This window comes from Alosa alosa, chromosome 21, assembly GCF_017589495.1.
Source record: "Alosa alosa isolate M-15738 ecotype Scorff River chromosome 21, AALO_Geno_1.1, whole genome shotgun sequence".
NCBI classification, from domain to species: Eukaryota; Metazoa; Chordata; class Actinopteri; order Clupeiformes; family Clupeidae; genus Alosa; species Alosa alosa.
The window spans coordinates 20,294,465-20,317,467 of record NC_063209.1 but is presented as its reverse complement, the minus strand read 5'-3'; the positions used below and the strand labels follow the sequence as shown (position 1 = coordinate 20,317,467).

Sequence of the window (23,003 nt, the reverse complement as noted above, 5' to 3'; positions counted from 1 at the left end):
TAGCCTCCAAAGCAACATTAGCCTCTCCATGATGGCTTTCTAATGCTCCTCTTTGAATATTCTCCGAGAGCAATTATGTTTATCTTGATCTCTATCTAGGCTGGCCACGTAGGACCATTTGGTAATTTGATAAGATGGACCTTTAAATTCCCATAGGAAGGAAAAAGGGGGATCAATGCCTTATCTGTGCTTAGGGAAGGGGTCTCTCTTCCTGATGTTTGCATAATGGTTGAGAGCTAACAAGCTAAATGTCATCTCAGAGACACAAGGAGCCAGCAACCAGTGCATGTTTGATTCATTTAGGAGCAATTACTTCAACGTTCCCTCCAATAAATCAACTAACTCACTCCTGCCCAAGTATAAGGCTCTTCCTGTTTTGATAACGGTGGTGAGATGCTTGTGTGGTGGCACTGGCGTCTGCTTTCAGTATGGGACTGGCAGCTCTGTTTTGATCTGGGCTTGAGCTCCCCATTTCAGTTGCCCGTCACAGGATGGGGGAGCAGATGTCTGGTATTTAACAGCCACCAAAAAAATAGTCATGAAAGGCTTAGGAGACAGACAGCGACTTTCCTTGACTGTCTGGGGTACTTGTTACGCACACTCACGGAAACATTCACACACAAACAAACAAATATGTATCAAAACAAAGCTAAAAACACACACAGAGATACATAGATTTGCACTCACACAAACGCACACACACACACACACACACAAAGCCAACAACAAAACCCACAATTAAGTATTCTCAGGAGACAGGGAGCTGATTGTTCATCCGTGTTTGCAGCACAGAGAATTGAAATCCTTGGCTTGGGATAAGACATCAGTGTTCTTCAGTGGGACGCGCAAATAAATCTGATTAGGAGTGGAATCATTTCCCCTTCAGGATTGTTTTATCTGCCCGCTCCATGCCGCAGCACCCGATAACTGGAAAGGCGTTTGGCACAAGCAAAGGTTGATGCTCCACCCTCGGCTTCATCTCCCCTACCCTCTGGCGACACCCAGGAGAAGAGGAAAAAGCCCCCCCCCCACCCCTTTTATGCCATCGCCACCCCAACGATGGCATTTTTTAGCTGCCAAAGTCCATACTTGTCCCCTAAACTGCCGAGTAACCTTACACACAAGAAGAGGCCTCCACTGTAAAAGCTGAAAAAGAATAGATTAAAAAAAGAAGAAAAAAAGATGGGGAGCTTTGCGAGGCACGGGAGATTTTCCGTGAATCAAAGCAATGGCTCCCTTTTTTTGCATACAAAGTAGAGCTTACTCATAAGCCCAGGTCATCTCATGGTTTTGATCAGATATTACATTACACATGCACATAATAAGCAACTTCCACCCACTGAATACGCGCTGTTTTTCCACCCAACCCAAATCTCGGCTGAGACGGCTGGTATTTACCGGCCTCGCCAGATTCCTTCCGTCAATACATCACGTTTCAAACCACCAGACAAGCCCAGGGACAAAGCAGTCTTTTTAGCCACCAGATAAAGGACTAATTTGCTACCATTTTGCCCAGGGGATGTTTATCTTTGAATTAAAAGAAGGTCAAAAAATGAAAACTGTCTGGAAGCTGATAATAAGATACTGATGGAGTGAAATAAAGCACCTCTGTTTATAAAAACAGGAGAGTAATGCCCCTGATCATGTATACTACATATTGCCCATTTACCTCCACTGTAGAGGAAATTAATCATCACAATAAAAACAGGAGAGTAATGCCCCTGATCATGTATACTACATATTGCCCATTTACCTCCACTGTAGAGGAAATGAATCATCACAATAAAAACAGGAGAGTAACGCCCCTGATCATGTATACTACATATTGCCCATTTTTACCTCCACTGTAGAGGAAATGAATCATCACAATAAAGAAGCATAAATAACAGATGAAGGCAATAAACGGGGGGAAACGCAGAACTCTGGGCTTATCAGACCCCCCAAAAAATACAAAATGAAAAAGAGGCAGAGAAATATTCTCTGCGGTGGGGCTGATAAGGAAGCCTACAGGAGTGACTTCCCACGAAAATAAACAAACAGCAAATCATAAATCAGCACGGGAGCGAACCAAGGCAAACCAGGCTTTTTTGTTGCCCAGATGACTCGGGCCCCCATCACTACTTTTAGCACTGATCAAAGATGCACCTGCCAGGGTTGCCGTGCGCTCACGCTGGGATCCATTCCTCATGGTGGAGATTTATAGGGTGCCAAATCACAGCTCAGATACGTACACGCACAACACTGTTCTGAAGAAGAGCGATGCATTGTGTGGTTTTTTTAACCCTTAAAAAGGTGTAGGTTTTGAAGTTCCGCAACAATTGAAGGTTCTAAAATTCTATGTTGAATTCAATGAACCCAGATATTCTTTAGAACGTTCATTTCCCAACATTCCTGTCACTCCGGTGTGACGGGCGTACTCCTTTGAAACTAAAAAAACAATAACAGTTCCTGACTTCAGGAGCTGCATTAGCAAAAGTTGCACACACACACAAAAAGTCCTGCAAACACATTGGCCTTGAAACAGCACAGACTTCCCGAGAGTTCGCTCTGGCTGTTGGGTGGGTTGGTTGGTTTTGCTGGAAAGCCATATACAGTATGCATTCCTGAGTGGATTGAAGAGTTCATTAACACATGGATACCTCTGGGGCAGAGGGCTGATGAAAGGCTGTGAGATTCCCTGCCATTTCACCACTGTGCCCACCGCAAACCCAACTGAAAGGTGGTGATGAGGGTCAATTCAACACAGACTACCATCAATGAAGTGGCTAGCTTCAGCTGTCTGTCCCCTCCACTCCCTTTAGGTCTGTGACAGACAGGGACTGGGACCCATCAATGCGGTGCAGTGCGGTGTGGTATGGTGTGACGTGGAGTGATGCAGTGCGGTATGGTGTGGCTTGGTGCGGTGTGGAGCGGTATGGTGTGGAGTGGTGTGGTGCGGTGTGGTGCAGTGTGGTGTGGTGTGTAGCAGAATGGTACGGAGCGGACTGGAGCAGTGTAGTCGGTGTTGAGCGGCAGGTGTGGTGCGGTGCGGTGTGGTGCGGGGCAGATGACGCACATGCCCTTTGAGTGCAAGGCATGAGTCAGTAGAACTCACAATAAACCTGCCATTCAAGAACTGCCAGCACCATGCATCACCTGACCACTGAAAAGCATTCCTACAGCATCAACAGAGGAATGGCAATGTGCTGGGCACAGTTAAGAGACCTAGAGAAAGACGAGAAAGAGAGAGAGAGAGAGAGAGAAAGACGAGAGAGAGAGAGAGAGAGAGAAAGAAAGAAAGAGAAAAAGACATAGAACATATCAAAAACGACAGAACTGCAAGATTCTCCAAATGTTTTTGCCAGCAGGGCCCTTCTGATGTAAGTATGCTCTTATGTTGATATACCTTCAGAAAACATACAGGCTAATGGCTTCCAGAGATTCCATAACAGAACTTCCAAAGCAATGTCTGCTATTTTCATCCCCCTCAGAGATAGACTCAAGCTAACTCAATAGGAGGCCTACGGGACTGGGCAGTGGGCCCATACGGGTGCAGTGGCACGTCAGGTGGCCCATGACAAACTGGACAGCAGTCGGAATGTAGCAGGGGAATGTAGCGGGAAGGTGGTGGATTACGTTTATCTAGCCCTAAGCTCATCTTCACAAGCTGGACACAAAGAGAAGACACGCCAGGGCCGGGGAAGAGAGGGATGGTGGGGAGAGAGAGAGATAAGAGAGAGAGAGAAAGAAGAGAGAGAGAGACAGAAGAGAGAGAGAGACAGGAAGAGAGAGAGAGAAGGCTATGAGCATTAATGTATCATTTACCATCGTTCACACCATCCTGTGGTGAAGTATGAAAACATAACTGTAATGAAAATACAATCGATTGCTGCCTCTCTGCCCTCAGAACAAATGACGTTCTTTCTCTGCTGGTTAGGAGCGCAATGTTGTCTCGTCACCACAGGGACCACACTTACGGTCAAGCGTGCCACAGGACACGGAGAAGCTCACATCTGAGAAAGGCTTTGGTGACATTCATAAATGTCCATCCTCCGAATAGAGGTTTTGTGTGTGTGTGCGCGTGTGTGTGTGTGTGTTTTGCTGGTGTCTTGTCTATTTAACTCCAGCCATAAAGAAAACACTATTTGCCGATATTTCCATGATTTGAATGCCAGCCTTGACACTGCCTGTGACTTTTGGGAAAAGACAAGCAGCGAGTTTGACAGACACAGACAGGTGACAATGGAAAGCTGTATTACTGACAGCATTACCGCCCCCCACCCCAAAATCACCCCCTTCCACCTGCGAGAGAAAGAGAGCTGGCGGTGAAAGGCTATTAGACAATGCCGAGTGGCATGCGTGTTGAGACAAGACAGACAGACGGCCGGCTCCGATAACCATCTCCTCCACGAGTGTTCCTGGCGCATTTCTAAATTAAAGATGGCGAGATACCACCTCGGGGATGGTGCGCCGGAATCCGAGGCTGAGCCTAAGCCGGGAGGGGTGTCATAGAGCGAGAGAGAGAGCGTGCGCGTGTGTGTGTGTGTGTGTGTGTCTGTGTGTGTGTGAGTGGGGGTAGTTTTAAGAAGGGCTGTTTATCAGTAACATTTGCCTGCATCTGGAGGGGGTCAAGAGTTTCTTTGATAAAAGTTGTTATTATTCATTAATACCTCCAGTTCTCAATCAGACACCCCTGCTATGACCACGAGGAAGCGTGTGAAGAAGGCATGAGTTATGCATCCTCCGACACCTTGGCTGGGTTTATGTGGAATGGTGCGAGCCCATCATCTGATTCTGGCTATAATTAAATCACAATGCTGTCAATGACATGAGTGTCACACAGACATGCTGTTTGTTGGCATTTCAAAAGGATATTTTCATGTATAATATAAATCTGCTGCCCACCCCCACACACACCCCCCCCCCACACACACACACACACACACACACACACACTGCACCGCCCCCACGCAAATACATTGGAGAGGGGAAATAACCCTACAAATAAGCAATTTTACAAATTTAACATGCTGTGCGTAGCAAGCCTTAAGAATGAATACTAAATAATTGTTGCACGGAGACTACCCTGGCAGTGCGGCTGGAGCCAACTCTCCCTGCCTTCCAGTATGGCGCTCAGAAACATAAACAGCAGGCTGAGCGGCTCCTACCAGCACGCACACGCAGACAGATGGGACGAAGAAGAAGAACGGGTAAAAAAAAAAGAAACAACAACATTGCGCGAGGGGAAAGATGGTGCGGGGTGCCGCATTTCAAAAAAACATCTTGAGAAAAACATGCAGTGCAGAGAGGGCAGCCAGAGGGAACACTTGTGCTGGATATCACAGGGACGGAGATAACGAGCTACGCTCCCACTACCAGGTGCTCTTTTACACAACATATTAAAACTAGACTAGTTAGTCGGAGGAGACGGCCATGGAGACGGGCCTCCTCCGTTTTTGTGGACAGAGGAGGCACAGTTCTCGGCTGTCGGGCAGCGTCTGGCCCTCTGCCTACGTGTGCGGAGCGGCCCTGACATACCTCGTCACGCTGAGGCAGATGAGATTCGACGCCGGTGGTGAAAGGTATGACCGCACTGCTTTGTGTACAGGTCCACATGTTACACGTCTTAAAGACACAGCCGCCCACACACATAAACACAAGTGTACACAAACACACACACACACACACACACACACACTTCTGGCCCTTATGAAGCCGAGTATAGATCTCAGTGCAGGATTAAAAGGGGCCAGTCAACATGTTTCTGACGTTGATGCATGTGTCAGACCGTATTACAAACCTTTTGACCCCAGGGTCTCCACATTTCACTCAATTTGACAACGGAGACGGATAAATACAGAAACATAACCCGGGATGTGTCATCATTGCACCTGAGAGCAGAAATAATACACTCAGCGACTCCGGTCTATTGTTCTCAGGGTCTTACCACTGACAGGAAGTATCGAGACTATAAAACCAATCCAAAAAACATTGGAGAGAACTGTCAAACAGGAACTCAGGTCCTGTCTCTAACCCAGTACTTAAAAAAAAGAGAAAATCACATCTGTAAAGGATAAAAAGGCAACTGCAACAAATTATTCAGGTGGCTTATGGGTAGTGGTGTACTTCATTAGATGTTTCATGGGTTTGAGTTAAAAAAAAAGAGGCCTTTTTATCAGATGCAAGAACCCATCACTGAAAGTCTCCGAGGCGCAGTGTCTTTCCTGAGCACCAGGAGTCCTATTTCTGTGTAAAACTCCCACGGTACAGTAAAGCAGATTTCACATTATCAACCGGGGGACATTTTGACAGTGATAGAATTTCATGCATTAATAAGACACCCTGTCAAGATCCTGTGCCAGGAGGGCGGCCCATCCTGCACCGATTAAAGCGCATGCGGTACCAATTCTGAGGTACCGAAAATATACTTCACTCTCAAGGAAATATCATGGAAACACTATAAATGGATGCAAATAACAAGGATTTTCAAAATGATAGGTAGGGCTGCCGCACAATTGGCTTTTCCAGCATGCTAGTACCACAGTTACTTCTTTTACTGGTAACTTTTGATTCATACATTGGAGCCTCATAAGGTATTCTATTCAGCAAAGTGCATTATTTTCTGACACACGTCACCTGAAAAGAAAATAGGGAGTGACGTTTAACACCTCATCCACATCACATCACATCACAGGATTTGGCTTCTTTTTTCTATTTGCTACACCCATTCCAAACAATAAGATACAGAAGTAGATAGCAACTTTCCTATAATGCCATCAAGGAACAGAAATAGATAGAGCACAATCCCCAAAATGGCATCAATACTACATTACCATAGATGCAATACAATTACACACTACTTGTTAACGGAGAGGCCGTGCTGTGTAATTACTGATCAGTGACTCATAGCATGAACATGTGGAAATGCCCGTCACCTCCATGCTGCATATATTATAGATAAGATTATTTATTTAGATATGGTGAGTAGACTGAACTGTTTGTAGAATGAAGTCTTACTCTCTCCTGGGCATCAGGGGATTCTCAAACTTTATCAGTTTATGGGTGGGACAGAAGAACAAGTTTCCAAAAACTAAAGAACGGGAACCCAACCCAAGGAAGGAAGGGAGGACAATTACCGGCACTGGTAAAGCCAGGGTTAAACGAGTCTCGTTAATTATTTCAGGAGAGGCCCGGAGGTCCCAGAAGGGTTGAGGGACCCCGGAGAACACCTGCCAGCAAGGTGGACCTGGGTCATTTGATCCACCCGTCTCGTCTTTGAGAGGCCGTGTTCCTTACGGAGGCGACAGATAAAAGGAGCAGAGACACTGCTTATCGGAGTTGGCGGCGTGCACAATGTTCCGACTTTTGTTTTCTTTCACTGGCCATTCTTCTCCCGGGCTGGATATAGGTTTCCGAGCTCAATTCACCAGATAAAAGGCGAGCGAAACATACCTCCTTCCCATGAGGCTACAACTATTCCAGGGGATTATCGAACTTCCTTATGGCAAAGAGTTTAAGACTTCATACTGCGCACACAGTCACTCCGACTATACCATATGAATATATCTTATATAAACCAAATAGAAATATAATCACTCATGAAATGACTGGTAAGATTATAGAAATGAAATGCCTAAACAAAAGAGTAAAAATGTTGCCCGTCAAATAAGTATCCAAATCTTCATTAAGAAAGTGATAAATGACATCCAGCTAAAGAATGAAGATATCCTACTTCCTGAAATGAGAGCCTGTGACGTGCATGATGCCCAACGTGAAGCTCTCTCAGGAGGTGCCTCTGTGAGATCCGTGACCATCCATCATTTCTTTCCATGGAAATACAGTTTAATACGCACAGCTGCTCATGACAAAGCACAGTACAGAGTCAACTCCACCAAATGAGCTCATCTTTTAATCCAATTAGCAATGGGTGTTGCATCCATTGTGCAATACAGCATGGGTAACTCATTAGCATTGAACAAGAGTCAACTCAAAGATTGTCTTTCAAAGAGTTATCACTATCCAGGAAAGAGACCTAAAATCAATAATATCAACACAGAGTATGCCATTAATATTACAACACAGTATTAAATATTGATATAATGCATTATGTGTTTAATAATGTTAATGTTATATAATCTAATACTAATGTTGTGTTAAATAATGTATTAAATTGAATATCAACTACCGGTATGTTGTTTTCATAAAACTGGCATATGATACACAGGAGTAAGAGTCATGATCTAAGCATGCGTTTACTATAGTAGGCAGTGCTCTTGCCGTAGCCCATAGTCACATCTCATTCTCTCAAGCAGAGATAATATTGGCAAAGACAAATCTAACAAATCTAACTTGTGTCAGTGTTGACCTTGTAGTGTGGCAGTGCTGGACCATATGCAGTATCTTGATCTTGTTAGTAAGCTGCCCCCCCACCACCACCACAACCACCCCAAGCCTGCAGCATCCACCACGGCACCCCCACACACACACACAGAGACACTTTAGAGTGAGCGACGTCGGAGCTCAGCTGTGAGTGAAAAGCCTCCTTAATCGGTGGTGGTGGTGGTGGTGCCTCAGCATGTGCTCGGAGGCCTGGGCCCCGCCACACCTCGCGCCGCTCAGCGCACGTCTGCGGGCGCACACTCCAGAAAGGAGGGCACGGACTAATGGGGAGAGGAAGAGCGCGGCGCATGCCTCTCCTGAGATGTGAGCATGTTGTGGGTTTTTTCCCCTCCTCTCGTTTCATTCTACCCCTTCCTCCCTCCCTCCCTCCCTCCCCTCGCTTCACTGCCACTCTTTTCTTTTCTGTGTGCTCTTAGACGCGCCTCTTTTTTTTTGTTCCACCCCTCGCCAATTCGGAAATGCCATTAGTCGCTCTGGAGACGGTGATGCGCGGTGACAGCCGCCGACTTCTCTGGTCAAGGGAGCAGCCTCGGGGTATGAGTGTGTCACCAGCCCACCCCCACCCACCCCACCAGCCCACAACCCCCTTACGTGCCACTGGCTCCGGTCATAGCTCCCAGGGATCACCTTTGTTCTACGGCTCTCCAAAGGAGGCCGGCTAATTGTGTGTTGGAGGACTGAAGAACACAGACACACACAGAGAGAGAGAGAGAGAGAGAGAGAGAGAGAGAGGTTGGTAAGAGAGTGGTGGGGGGGCAGTTCATTTTTTATCCTCAAGTGAGACTCTTGGTGGTCTGTCTGAAGAGCCATCTCTTTTAACACCGGGTGCACTCATCAAACACACCGAGAGAGAATTCGGGTGAAATTAGGGACAAGGTACTTTCAACTACGGAAGCCCGCTAGCTCTCTCTTCTCTTCTCCTCCTCCTCCTCCTCCATCTCCCCCTCTCCTCCTCTGTTCTCCATCCTCGTTGCCATGCCGCCCGCATCCTCGTGTCCGCTCTGTGGCTACTGTCACAGAAATTAGGACTGTGTGCAGAATGCGCTCACATAGCAGTAAGATGCCTGGCTAATATGATGAGACAGTAAGGGCGGCCACGGTGAGAGGTGTGAGAGCGTGATAGCCAAGACCTCAGCACTCAGCACGCCTCTGGGATTGAGAAATGTGTTGTCGTCCAGGCCAGTTCTTTCATCAACTCACGCCAGAGGTGCTAATTCTGTTTGGCTTTTAAATGCAGCAGTACTGATGTCTGTTTCAGGATAAAAGTCCTTTTACATTTCTCTTTATCACTGCACATTCACACGGATCCATCAACTGTTACAAAATATAGACCCAGACGGCTTTACAAACTACTTTGGCCTTTTAAAAGGCGTGTCCAGTGTACCAAAGTAGGAAACGGTGGTTGTTTCACTGCCAGCAGATCCTTCAAAATTAGACTCCATCTGTATTCAGATTTTTTTTTTTAATGCAGACTCTTCCTCCACCTGCATTTAATTAGGTTTAATTAGAAGAAATGATGGAACGTGTTATATGATGGTCTTCGCACGTCAGTTTTAAATCTACCTTTACTGTGAATTTCTTCCGTTCTAATGGCCTCCAAACAAGCCGATTTGGCAGCAAGACCACGACTGTGTAAAAATGCTCTTCTTTTCCCCTTTCCCCCGTTTTAGGTCGTATTCAGAGAGTGTTGTTTGGGTCCTATTTTGCGAGTGAAGAGGGTGCTTGTAACAACGGATTTAAAACGGACTTGTCGAGACACAGGAGACAAATTATACTCCAATCAGCTTCTCTCTATGCCTCTTAGTGCCTTTGCGACATGATGCACAAGGAAAGCTAATGTGTGCCATTGATTACGGTAATAAAATCTGAAAGGTAAGACAGGCTTGTTAAAGGAACGCTGGAGCTCACAGAGGCAGGACAAAAAGGCCTTCGGCAAGGAGGGTGAGGGGGATGCGAGGGGGGTGGGAGGGGGGGATGCGAGGGGGGTGGGAGGGGTGGATCTTATGCCGGTTACCCGGCGAAGGGAGTGGAGTCGCTTTTGTATGTGACACTGGTCTTACATTTCCTCCGTTGCTCCTTTGTACTGGATGTTCAGGAACAAATCCCTTCTCTAAATCTGGGGAGGGAGCTGGGGACTGAATTTTCAAAAGCACGGGCCTCGCTGAGCCTTTACGGGGCGAGGGAACACTTTAGAATGATTACAGCTGCCATTCCATTCCTTTGATATGCTTTCAATTAAGAAACAATTAAGAATTGCATTATACTTTCAGGAGTGTCTGATGTATGAGGGCATTGAGATAGTCTTCTGCAGGACTATATGTGCGGTCTTGGGAGCCATTAATCGTCCCTTCCCAGTATGTATTTTTAACTAAGTAGATCCACTTGACATTGGCAGCTAAAGTATACATACTGTATTAATATCACCATGCAAGACTAATGGAAACATACAACTTATCAATTTAAAAACAGCTGATTTCTTTTGTGTTCTAAAATAACAATGCACCAATTTCATTAGCATAAACCAAACGGTAACGATATACAAGGTCATCGTTCACATGAGTTGAACAACACAGCCAGTCGACACAGTGAAGAAGGGAAAAAAGGGAGAATTTCCTGTCCAACAGTTATGCTAAACTGTTACAATTAGAGCTAAAATTCGACCCAATATCACGATGGTGAGATGTGATGAAGTGATTCAGCCGATAACCCCAGCTCCGAAGTCTCACTTGAGTAACTGGGTGGGCCCTTGTTTTCCACTCCGTCTGATTGTTGTTTTGCCAGGACACCTTTAGCGAGCCACAAGAGCTTCCCTCCAATCACCAGCGTGAGTCAGGACCACACCGCCGCCACCGCTAGCTCCCACCGAGCCCCGTCCTTTTTATGAGGCCTGGCAAACAGACGCATGACTCATCAGCCAGTCGGTGGACCACCTTCTGAAAAGAGCACCGCAGAACATGCTGACGAAAATAGAACGATTTGTGAACATTTGGTGGGAGTTCACACTAATAATGTGAACTTGGCATTCAAAACACAACTCCATCTCCGGGGCATACGCTGCGGGTACACAGCGACTGTTTTAAGCGCGGTCAGATTCATTCTCTCCTTGGTCAGCTGAAGTGGTTTACAGTTCGCACCGGCGGGCAAGATCATGTACCTGCCTTTTTGTTGAAGCCCAGCCCTCCATCCAATTCCTATTAATATTGCACGAAAGCTGGCCGGCTTACACTGATCGAGATTCAGCAGAACAATACCGAGACCACTCGAGGTGCACATACAGGATGTCTTTCAACCTGTCTGTAGCCTAGTGAGTAATAAAGGGGATGGCACATTGAATTTTGAGGCAGAGTCTTCATGTCGGGCTTCTCGCTTCACTGGACCTTTTTTATGATATCAAGGATACGACCCAGCTCCTGCTGCTGAGGCGAGAGATTTGAAATAAAAAATAAATAAAAAAGCTTTGTTTACAGCCAGACTAGAGAGTCGCTCATAAAAAACCCAACAAGTTCATGTTCAAGTCCTCTAAACCTGTGGCTCGGCGATGGAGCAGATTAAGAGCTCCTGTTCTGTGTGTGTGTGTGTGTGTGTGTGTCTGTCGAAGGATCGGAGAGTGCAGCATGTGCGTTTAGTCACACCATGACACACAACACACTGGGCTGGTGACGACAGCAGCATGAACCTTCAGCACCCAGAGCCTCAGAGGGCCGAACCTGACGACTATAATCAGCAAAACACATGAAAGAATCTATACACATGCTCTTCGGCATCAATCTTCAGTGCCATTTAGCATCAAGACGGTACACTGTTAGTCAAAAAACAACTACAAGAGTCATGATCCTACCCAATCAACAACTAAGAGAGTCATGATCCTACCCAATCAACAACGTTACACAGTGCACACAGTGCACCTGGCCCATACTGGCAGTGTTAGGCATCCTTCTCTGTATTAGAAGTCAATGTATTTTAAAGGTTACAGTTACATTGTGTTGCTGACTGAACCTTACTGAGAAATATTGTTGTAAACTCATGTCCCTGAGACTCAGTCTAGATTGTGAGGCAACTAGTGTGTGTGTAAGGAGTTCAAATCATGGCTCTATATCACCTGAAGCATTTGCTACATTGCGTAACATTTGGAATAGCATCGACCATCATTACTAGAGAATTCATGGCTGATTTACTGGCGACACCTCTCCAAGATGAGACGTGTGACTAGTACCCTCTTTTCGAGGGAAATCAAATCGCACAACGTTTGCAAGGAGAGCGGTTATCTCGGAGCTCTACATCATAATGCTGGGGCCCCTGGGACACAGTCATAAGAAGTGTCAGAGGCAAGCTGAGCATAAGAAGTGTCAGAGGCAAGTCCTTCTGAGCCATTTTCCAACACAGAGCAACATGAACTGAAAACATATCTGACATTTGCTTTCGCTCCGAGCAAACATCTCAATGGAGGGCATGTTGAATTCAGCTGTGCGGCCTAAACAGTGGCCTACATACAAAAAAAAAAAAAAACGCTAAAAATACACAGTGCAAAAACCAGTCAGAGGTGAAGAAGCAACAGTAATGTCGAGTGTATTAACTCAATGGCGCATCCTCTCTCTATGTGATCTTTTCAACCAACGGGGTCAACAGATGTCAGTTGATTCAATTCCCAAATGAATCAACATTTCTAAAAATGACTATTTAGTAATACATTGCATAGGAGTTTGACTGCTAATACGGACACTGAGGACAGAGCGAAATATGACTGATTTTGAGCACTCATCAAGCAAATATCAAGATCTAAATCAAGAGATCATACTATAATTCATTCCAGTGTTTCCCATACATTTACTTATTTGTGGCGGCCCACCACAGTATCAACATTGACCACCACACAATGAGTTTCCTGGTTGTACTAAATTGTGCTTAAATCTGGTTAGAATCATAACCACACTTAATTCTGCAAACCTACCACCACAAATACAATTCAATCCTGTGGGAAACACTGCATTCTTTGGAAATTGTGAGTATAAATTATGTGTATTCTACTTTCACCAGCATGCCATACAACAAGTTATCAAAAGCAAAAAAAAAAAACACTCCTTTCATAATGGGCTTCAGAGGCAGAGACTCTCTTATTTCCTTGTGTGACTGTAGTGCTCCACATGTTGTCCTTGCCCAGAAACAGGGCTGTTTTGCCTCGTTGAAATTGCATAATTAGCATGCTCTGGAAAACTTTTTCAGCAGGCTAAAGCCAAGCACTCCACAATGACAAAACCTGGCGTTGGATAGCATTTGTTAGAAGGAATAAAAGAAGCACACATGCTCCTAGCGCACAATGCATTACCTTGAGCGCTGAATGGGTGGTTATGTTTCTCAAGTGATAATAGAGCATGTTTTCTCTTGCTGCTGGTAGAGCATGTTGCTGGAAGCATCAAGGCCACGAGTCCCATTTCTGATTCACCACACCACTGTGCACCTTCCTTCAATCTGAAATCTCATTGAAGGCCTCATCATAAGGTCTTATTTGACCAGAGAAGCAGCAGCTACAGTCAACAGAATATCTGGGTCTCACAAATGTAAATATGCACCATCTACAGCGTATTATTCCTCATTGTATAACACACCCATCATTCAACTACACTGTGCTGGGGTGCAGCACCCCCATAACCCTAAGCACAAGGGCCACATTCAACAGTCTGATAGGAAACACACTAACACCAGGCCTTTTTTTTTTTTTTGGGGGCTTTACCCCACTGTCCCCCATTACCCCCTCCCCTCATCCCCCCTGCTTCACTACTCACCCAAACCTCCCTTGCCAATCCAGGTCACTGCCACCATTGTGGCTGGTGCACCCCGAGGCTTGGACTTGACTGACAGACAGACCTGCTAAACACACTGCTACCAATCTCATGACCAGTACGTCTGTGCGAGGCAGACATCAGGACTTGACATGTGCGTCCTTCAGCACACAGCCTGCATTACTCGAAGCCATAATGGCTGCTTTGATCTCATTTTGTATAGGAACCTGAATATTTAATACAATCCCAATGGCATTCCAATGATTTAATGTATTTGAGCAATACAAATGGTATGGTAAGACAAATGGATGGTATTCCTACAATTTAAAGGTGCGATTTGTAGGATTGTTACCAAACGTTCTGTAGGCCAAAATCAAAACACTGGTGAACGTTCTCAAGACTACCAGACGCGAGCCTCTTCTGGGTTGCCAGATGTAATGAAGGCTTAGCTAACGTTCGTTGACCTGCAGCTGCTTTAACGTTTCTCCAACCATGACCCAGCTACACATTACGAAAACAGTGAAAACAAAAAATACCTCTCTAACCAACGTAACATATTTAGCTGAAGTTAACGATGCAGATGAAGTTTAGCCTAGGCTACCTGTTGTGGAGAAATATGGCCAGCTCTGCGTCAGACTTGATATTCTTCGTTTGATGAAGACGTCACCATCTCAGGAAGCTCCTCCGATGTCCACTTAATGTGTTTCTTGTTTTAATTTTGGAAATTTGCCTGCCTCTCGTAGGCGTTCATGACTACAACTGACAAATGTTGACAGTTGGCCTTTGCTAATTTGGCAACCCAAATAGGAGGATGCGCTAGCCCATTATTAATACGCTATTCTAGAATTAATCGTTCAAAACATAAACGAAAATTCCAAGAGATTCCGCCCCGTAACTCATTTTTTTTCATGGGTTTTACGGGGTTTTACGGGTTAGAGTAATGTTGTCAAATAAGCCATTACTTCAATTCATCGTGTTTCCTTACTCTCTGACAACATATGGTGATAATTTTTGGAATGGTTACAGTTTATTTTCCATTATTTCCTACATACTGGACCTTTAATGCAATCGAGCAATACAAGACTGTAGTGTTTACATTCACTACCAACCAGATCACCATGACTGCAATGCAGTAATTGAACCCAGGTCATGAATATAAACATGTCATCAACTCTTCTCCCTGCACTTGAATAATAAAAAAAATGTTTTCAAAGCAGAAGCATTGATTATCTATCGATTATAGCAAAACTGTAATTACATAAACATCAGAATCATCTGTGATTCTGGACTGGATCTATGCAGCGCTAAAGGTCAATTTCATCATGTAAACCACTCAATACCACAAGGTCCTTTGCAATTGCATGAATGGGCAGTGAGGTCATGAGCAAAGTCATTTGGTCTTTCTGTCAACTAATTGGCATGAGGGGAGTCTGACTGGCTGTATCACAATGCAGCGGCTACTGCTAGAACAGGGCTTCATCATAATTCACCATTACAGAACTCTGCTAACAATCCAATTGATAATTTCTGCCGTAATGGTTGTTAGATGTTGTGAAATGTCCATCTGAATTCACATGAATCCATTTTATCAGCATTTATTCTGCAGCATTTAAAATAGAGAAATGACTCACTATGCTTTAGGGAAAAAAAATAGTAGCGTGCATTTTCCTTACAAAGATCAACACATAATTGCAAAACAAACAAGATACTCTATAATAACACTTTCCCTTCTTCCTATTTCTGTAATGGCAGGACATTTCATTTTCTCTCTTTCTTTAACCCTTGGGAGTGGGGCCTGTGTGGAGGGTAGATGGCGATGTTGACTCAGTTGAATTGCTGGCCCTGGGCGCCTGGACGCATGAACATAATGACGAAAGGTCAGCAGGCTCTCTCTCTCCCTGTCAACAAAATCACTTCAGCCGGACAAGCCCTGGCAGTGGGTCAAGCCGACAGCCACACAAATACCCTTGCCATGACGGTAGCAACACCACCTCTGGCCTGCCTAAGGTGGTCTCCAAATTAATCACACGCAAAACATACACACACACACGTACGGCGCGTGCGTACACAAAACACACACACACACGATTGAAATAGCAGCCCTAAGTCCTGAATAACAATTCGTCATGCAGTGTCACTCTCCAGTTAGAATAGCCCTGCGGTATTTATGGTGGCAGGTACAGTGCTCCTTTAGGAATAAACCTGATACTACACAAAACCAGTGGAACCACACTGGTAGAAATTCATCTGAGGTGGCCAACTATTGGTTTGTTTGACAAAGCCATTATTGAACATGGAGGCCATATGGCTGCTTGCAAAAGATGAATAATCAACACAGTGGAGGGTGAGACTGCAAATCAATGATGGATGAAACCCGCCACACGGTCTTTGATCCCTTGAGCAGACATGTGTACTACTTAGCAACTCCTCCCTTTTGAAATGATGGGATGGCAGCAGGGGCCACAGCCAATTGGAGATTCGCCGGTTGTTATGCCGCTCCCTAGTGGCAATCCTATGCAATCCAGTCGGCACAGCGAATACAAATAATAATCGCTCTGGCAACAACTTGGGCAAACACTGGGGCTGCGAAAGGACCCACAGGACAGCCATAATAAGCCAGCACTGAACCCCTCTGGGGTAGCACGCGCCTCTGTCATTGACCGATGGCCAATTAAACAGTTAGAGGCTTATTGATCACCAGAGGACAAGGAAGCCTCCCCAAACCTCAAAAATGGTCCGGGTGCGAGAGAGACAGATGTGCTTCTATACACATCACTGGGGAAGAAACCACAAAGCGTCACTCACAATTATTCTCACTTTGTCAAGAAACCTCTCCCAGAAGAGTACAATTTGTTAAAGTGGAAAAAAGAGATTCAAAAAAAGAAACAAAAGGGAAACAGTGTCTAAAAAAAAAAAGCCTACTTAGGAGGAACAGAAGTCACCTGGCACAGTGCATATTTTGAGTAGCGAAGCAGATGGCTCATCACCATAGGGTCCAGATCTTAAGGAGACCTTTTGGACAGCGATGGCGAGTCAAGCAGAGCATCAGCATCAAGCCAAAAGGCACCCTGGGAGAGCGAGGGTTTGAACTCCCCAGGTAGCTGACCCTAGGGCTTTTCGATGACTGCTGCTCTTGACGATGTGCTGAGAAGGCCCGGGCCGTCCACTCGCGGCGGCGCAGGGAGAGGAGAGCACACTCAAGGTCAGCAGAAAGGGTCGAGCCGCTCCGGTCAGCAACGCCGCCTTGGGAGGGAGCAGATGATTAGCCTCTCCGGCGAGCAGAGCGATGCAGATCTTGGGGGCTCGACAGACCGATCTTGTCTCCCTTCTTGAAGGGCGTTTTTTTTCAAGACGGTTTGCCAGTGGGAGCAGGCGTCAAAAGAGCGAGACACACAGAACGACAGAGTGAGACAAAAAGATGGAGAGAGAGAGAGAAAGAGAGAGAGAGAAAAAACAGAAAGAGAGAGAACTACTCTGCTGGGACCTTAGCCCCCGCCATAGGCAAAGCCCCAATCCCCTGCAACTATTCACCTTTCTCAACCACCTGAATCATGAAAACTGTGTAATTGAGGCAAAAGGGCACATTTTGACAGAGATTTAGTGGCATTGCAGAGCTTTCTTTTCCCGACTGCATAAAATAACCCCCCTTCCCCAAGAGGTTCCCACATTGTCATCCTCACTGGCCCAGTCCTCTTCCTCTCCCGATCCCCCCTCTCTTCCTCTCCTGCTCTGCCCCTCTCCCTCTCTTTCCATCCCTTTTTCATGCCCTCCCTCTCTCTCTCCATCCCTCACCATCCCTCTCTACTTTCACAGGAGCTATTTGCATTTGACGGGCAAGCTGTGGACATATTAAGCTTGCTGGAGATAAGAAGCACACACATTTGTCATCAAATGGAGCGTAGTCCCGCGAATCATTTAGAGTTGACCGGAGTTGACTTGCACTGTTTACCTTTTCTTCATTTATGCTGATGCAGTGTACGTCCAACCATTAATCACTCACTAGAGCTGGTTTCATCCAGCATCGCAATACATCATCCATTTCATGAAGGAATTTTAAAAAAATAGCTCATTAATAAATAGTAAAGTGAAAGAAATCAATGTAACACCTTATGTACCATTCTAAAATATGCTATTTGTTTATAACAATAAGAAAGTAATGCATTGGCGTGGGTCAAAGCACAACAACACATTAGTGCTAATTTTCTACCTGCAGCAATCAAATCCAATTCTAAGCACTAAAAAAAAACCCTACAAAACAATTCCATTGGGATACTCGGAAAAGCAACATCAGTTTAATTCTCCATCTTTTTACAAAGCACAATTTACCCATTACTGGATATTTCCTGCTCTGGTAACATCATGCTAATTCACAGGGCTAGTGTCGAGGGGTACAAAAATAAATTATTATATGGTAAATTCCTTTACTGCGATCACTGAGGAAGTATTCTCTTTGCATGCATCATTGGAAATTCTCAGTTCTCACTTGGGGGGGATCCAAATCCTTTTTTCCCCTATAAAATTAACATTACCATGTGAAAGACCTTACCCCACTAATATTGTACATACTGATAATTTGCAATGCATTAGCTTCGGGACAGAGAGGAAGTGGATTAAAATGTGTGTGACTGAGAGACTTGTACAGCCAATATATTATGCTAATCGTGCTACCTTCCTCCATATGTATATCTCATTGCTATAACGCAGACAGTGTGCTGGGAAGATGGAACATGGTTGACCTAAATGCACGCCATCACAAAGGAACATCTAAATGACCGTCTGCGTTTTGCTGAGATGGCATGCTTTGCCCTTTTTTTAGAGATAGTGGTGACACTGTGGGTTGACGTGAATAAGAGATCATCATTATCATACAGAAGATTTCATGTTTGGATCAGTGTGTGTGTGTGTGTGTGTGTGTGTGTGTGAGTGAGAGAGCGAAAGAGAGAGAAGAAAGTGAGAGATAGTAACTGTAGCTTTGCATTTGACATTAGCCATCTTGGAACTCCTCTCACTCAACAGCTAGAAAACGGACCAGAGAGGAAAAGGAAAACAGGCCTGTAGTCTGGCGCTGGGTGCCAAGGATGGGGAGCGGTGTGATGTGGATGTGGATGGGGAGCGGTGTGATGTGGATGGGGAGCGGTGTGATGTGGATGTGGATGGGGAGCGGTGTGATGTGGATGGGGAGCGGGAGCGGTGTGATGTGGATGATTGCATGACTTATCTCCATCTTCTGAAGGACACAAGATGATTGCATGACTTATCACCATCTTCCCCAGGATACAGAGAGACAGAGATTTTTCCCTCAGAGAGAGAGAGAGAGAGAGAGAGAGAGAGAGAGAGAGAGAGAGAGAGAGAGAGAGACCCAGAGTCTGCCATCCTCTTTTGTCTGAATGGAAATCTCTGTTGTTGAAGCTCCTACTGATCTCCCAGAACACACAGCAGCGATAGGAAGTGGCCGACTTTGCCGTTTCCCATAGCCACTAATGTAGATTGACAGGTCTGGCTTTAGTTTTGACTGAATTACGAGGAGAGACAAGCCGAGACTTTGATATTGACAAACGCTAAGTCAGCCCTTTCCCACTCTCCGTGCCGGAGGCCTCGTGTGATCTCCGACGAGCCCGTCTGCGGCCCTCGTGTTGTTGGAAGCACCTCTGAAACTATCTCCGAATCCAAACTGTGGACCACCCAACCTCAGACACGACGCATCCTCTTACATCCTGGCTTTAATCTTCACGCTGGGACTTAATTGAGTTTGTATAAAATCCCCTTACAACAACAAAAAAAAAAAAGCGGAAAAGCATAATTAATGTCCCTTACACGACTCAGTAACTATGACAGGGTGGAAACTATTTTTTGCATAAGGCCTTGTATTCAGAGGAGAGGGGAAAAAAAACTCCTCTTTAAACCAACGTCTGAAACAGCCTTGTAAATATCACCGCACTGTTATTTACTTAGTCTGAAATATGATGTCCCTGGAGCATGCCTGTTTATTTCATCTTAATTTATTCATAATTATTCCCTAATTAATGCGGCTGAAAAGCCCTCTTAATTCATCATTGCGTGTATTTTTGAGTGTCCTGGAGCAAGAGCAGCAATTACACAACTTTTAACATGTTAGCCTTCTGTCCATACTGTGGGAAGCCATCAAGAAACAAGCACAATGGAAATGAAGTGTGAAATCCTGACAAACTGTTCTAGCCACACTCACCAGCCAGACTCCAGCTGTGCTTCTCCCTGACCATAATAGGAGCTTGCGACCCAGACTTTCTAAGAACAATAGGTTCTAATAAGCAAGTAACTGCGTGTACATTTCCGCAGAAGGGATGTTGGTACAATATATAGCAAAGGCAACTTGGTGAATTGAAAGATTTGCCCCCCCCCCAAAGACTTCTATTTGATCAGAAATCTGAGTCCAAATCCAGATGACCAGATGTTCAAAGGCAATTTCATCACTCCCCCCTTGAGTTCATACATTTAATTCTATCAGTAAAACATTCATGGACCCCATTGGGTTGTAGTGTTAGTAGACCCAACTGAGTAGAATATTGTATGATGTTAAAATAGAATGGAACAAAATAGTGGATATTTCAAAATCACTACATGCAGGTGTAAGCCTAACACCTGCATGTTAATGTTTATTTACATAATATAATGTTACATTATTATTATTTTGTTCATGTTGATGAACAATAACTTTGTCACTTGAGTGATGAAAAGCCAACTTTACTTTAATCCTACATGGTAACCATATAATAAGCGGCATTGTTGTAAAGGAAATAATCAGGCGCACTATGGGCTTATAAAAATTACAACATATGGATCATCCCACTAGCGACCCCCTCCAATATTTCACCGTGCACTAGGCTGTGAACACAACTCTCCTCCTTTGAATTTCGGTTTATAACGTTTGAATTGATTTCCATGAGACGTGATGTCTCCGACCACTGATGAATCAGTGACCTAACTCATCAGCATTAGTAGTCTAGCGACCGACTCAGTAAAAGCCGTCAGAATACTGCAAATGCAGTAGGCTACCAGAGCTAAAGGATGTTGGAAACGTGACATCGGCTTTCCAACGCTCAGTGTAACACATTCGCAAGGAGGGGAGTAGTCTACTGTATGTCTGTTCCCACAACGCAGTAATAACTTAAACAGTCCTTTTCAACCATGCAATTTATCATACGACGAGAGATCCTTGCCTATAGTGAACTGCACGTTAACTGACATGAACAAGTGCGTTAGTTATTCGGTGATAAGAGGGATGTGTTCTGCCTCCGTTGCCACGTAGGTTAGCCTCATGTCCGTGCACCTCCGAGGACACTACGAGCGAGGAGACGGTCTCACTTATACATGTAGCCTAGGCTACTATCACTGAAAGTTGATCACATGCGGTCGCTTCTCCCGAAAGAATAACAGTTATGATTAGGCAGCTAAAATGTTTGCGAGAAAGGGCAATCTTGCTACTTTCGTGAGTGAAAACAGACGGTGTTATCTGTCATAAAGCTGGAATGAACTCATGTGATGAGCTGTATGCGAGTTCAGTCACAGCAAACTCCCTTAGGTAAACGCAGTGTATTACCGTAGCCGCAGATAACTGACAGTTCAGTCTATAATTTACCCTAATAAAAATGACTTTTTGAACTCACAGTCCCGTTAAATGTTAGACTGCGCGGTTTGATGTTGGCACACTCAGTGACTCATTGGCATCTCCATGGAAATAACACACGTGCGAAGGAGAGATAAGTGAAGGTCTTCCTTATATCTTAAGGTGAACCACAGCAAAACAAAACAAAATTCACGTTTAACTTACCAATGCAGGTAAATCCGATGGAAAGGATCCAGCTGTATGCGAGCATTACTCTGAATCTCCAACGGACAAAGGGACCCAGGTGTAACGACATCATGTTTTATCACCTTGCGTTTAAGTTTGAATAACAGCAATCAGCAAAAAAGGGTCTAATAATTGCGTCGTCTGTCCAAATGTTAATTCTGGCGCTCTAAACGCCGTTATAAACGCCACTGCATCAAAGTCCTCCCCTCAACAAATCTCCTCTTCCTGTACCATAGCCATTAGTATCCCCGCCGTGCGTCTTCGTTGCTCAGAAACAACGCATCACAGGTGTGGTAAATAAAGGAAGAATTGCAGTGCTCACTACTCCCAGCTTCCCGGCAGCGAGTCGTACTGCACTGAGCGTAGTGGTGGTGTAGCATAAAAATGCTGGCCGCTTTGTCCTTGTTTGCTTTCCAAACCGCGTGTGAAACAATACCAGCCTTAGACAGAAAATCGTGTAAACTAGTGTTAGAGAGAGAACATCTGCTTGTATGGCAATGCAGAAGCGAGGGAGATGAGAAGGAAAAGCAGAGCGGGGCGTCAAAACCAGGAGTGGATTAGTCTCGTGGACTGGAGTACTACACTTTTATTTCCTGTTTCCCCCCCTTAAAGATCAAGACAAGTGTATAAGAAATAGACTATAATTCAGGCGTCCATGGCAACCTAGCTGGGATATGTTTGAGTGACGGCGCGCCTTTAAAAAATCGGTTAGAATTGATCTGTGGTAGGTTTAGCCCCTGGATATTTTGGCAATAGGCAAGGAGCTTTGGCAAATATCACTTAAAGGTCACGTATTTTCTCTAGCCATATACTTATCATTTTGTAATTGATTGTGCACCAGTAAAGATGTAGAGATGTATAGAGTTGCCTTATATTGACTTTCAGCTAGGTTTTGGTCAAAGGCAGACATTTCCTGTTAATCAAACGAATGAAGTCAGAAACATTAAGTTAGTGTAACAATTATGGATGATACATCAACATGAACAAATTGAACATAGTCTAGAAGTAAAATATGTTTA

General features: G+C 44.9%; 1 protein-coding gene across 1 annotated transcript in view; it reads right to left on the bottom strand.

Annotated features, from left to right (window-relative positions):
* The window catches only part of unc5a (unc-5 netrin receptor A), a 144,532-nt gene extending 122,026 nt beyond the window's left edge, over nt 1-22,506 (bottom strand). The window contains 1 exon segment of the mRNA XM_048231514.1: nt 21,964-22,506. Within this exon segment, the coding sequence (XP_048087471.1) occupies nt 21,964-22,057 (94 nt within the window). The 5' untranslated portion in view covers nt 22,058-22,506.
* Nucleotides 22,507-23,003: the final 497 nt, after the last annotated feature.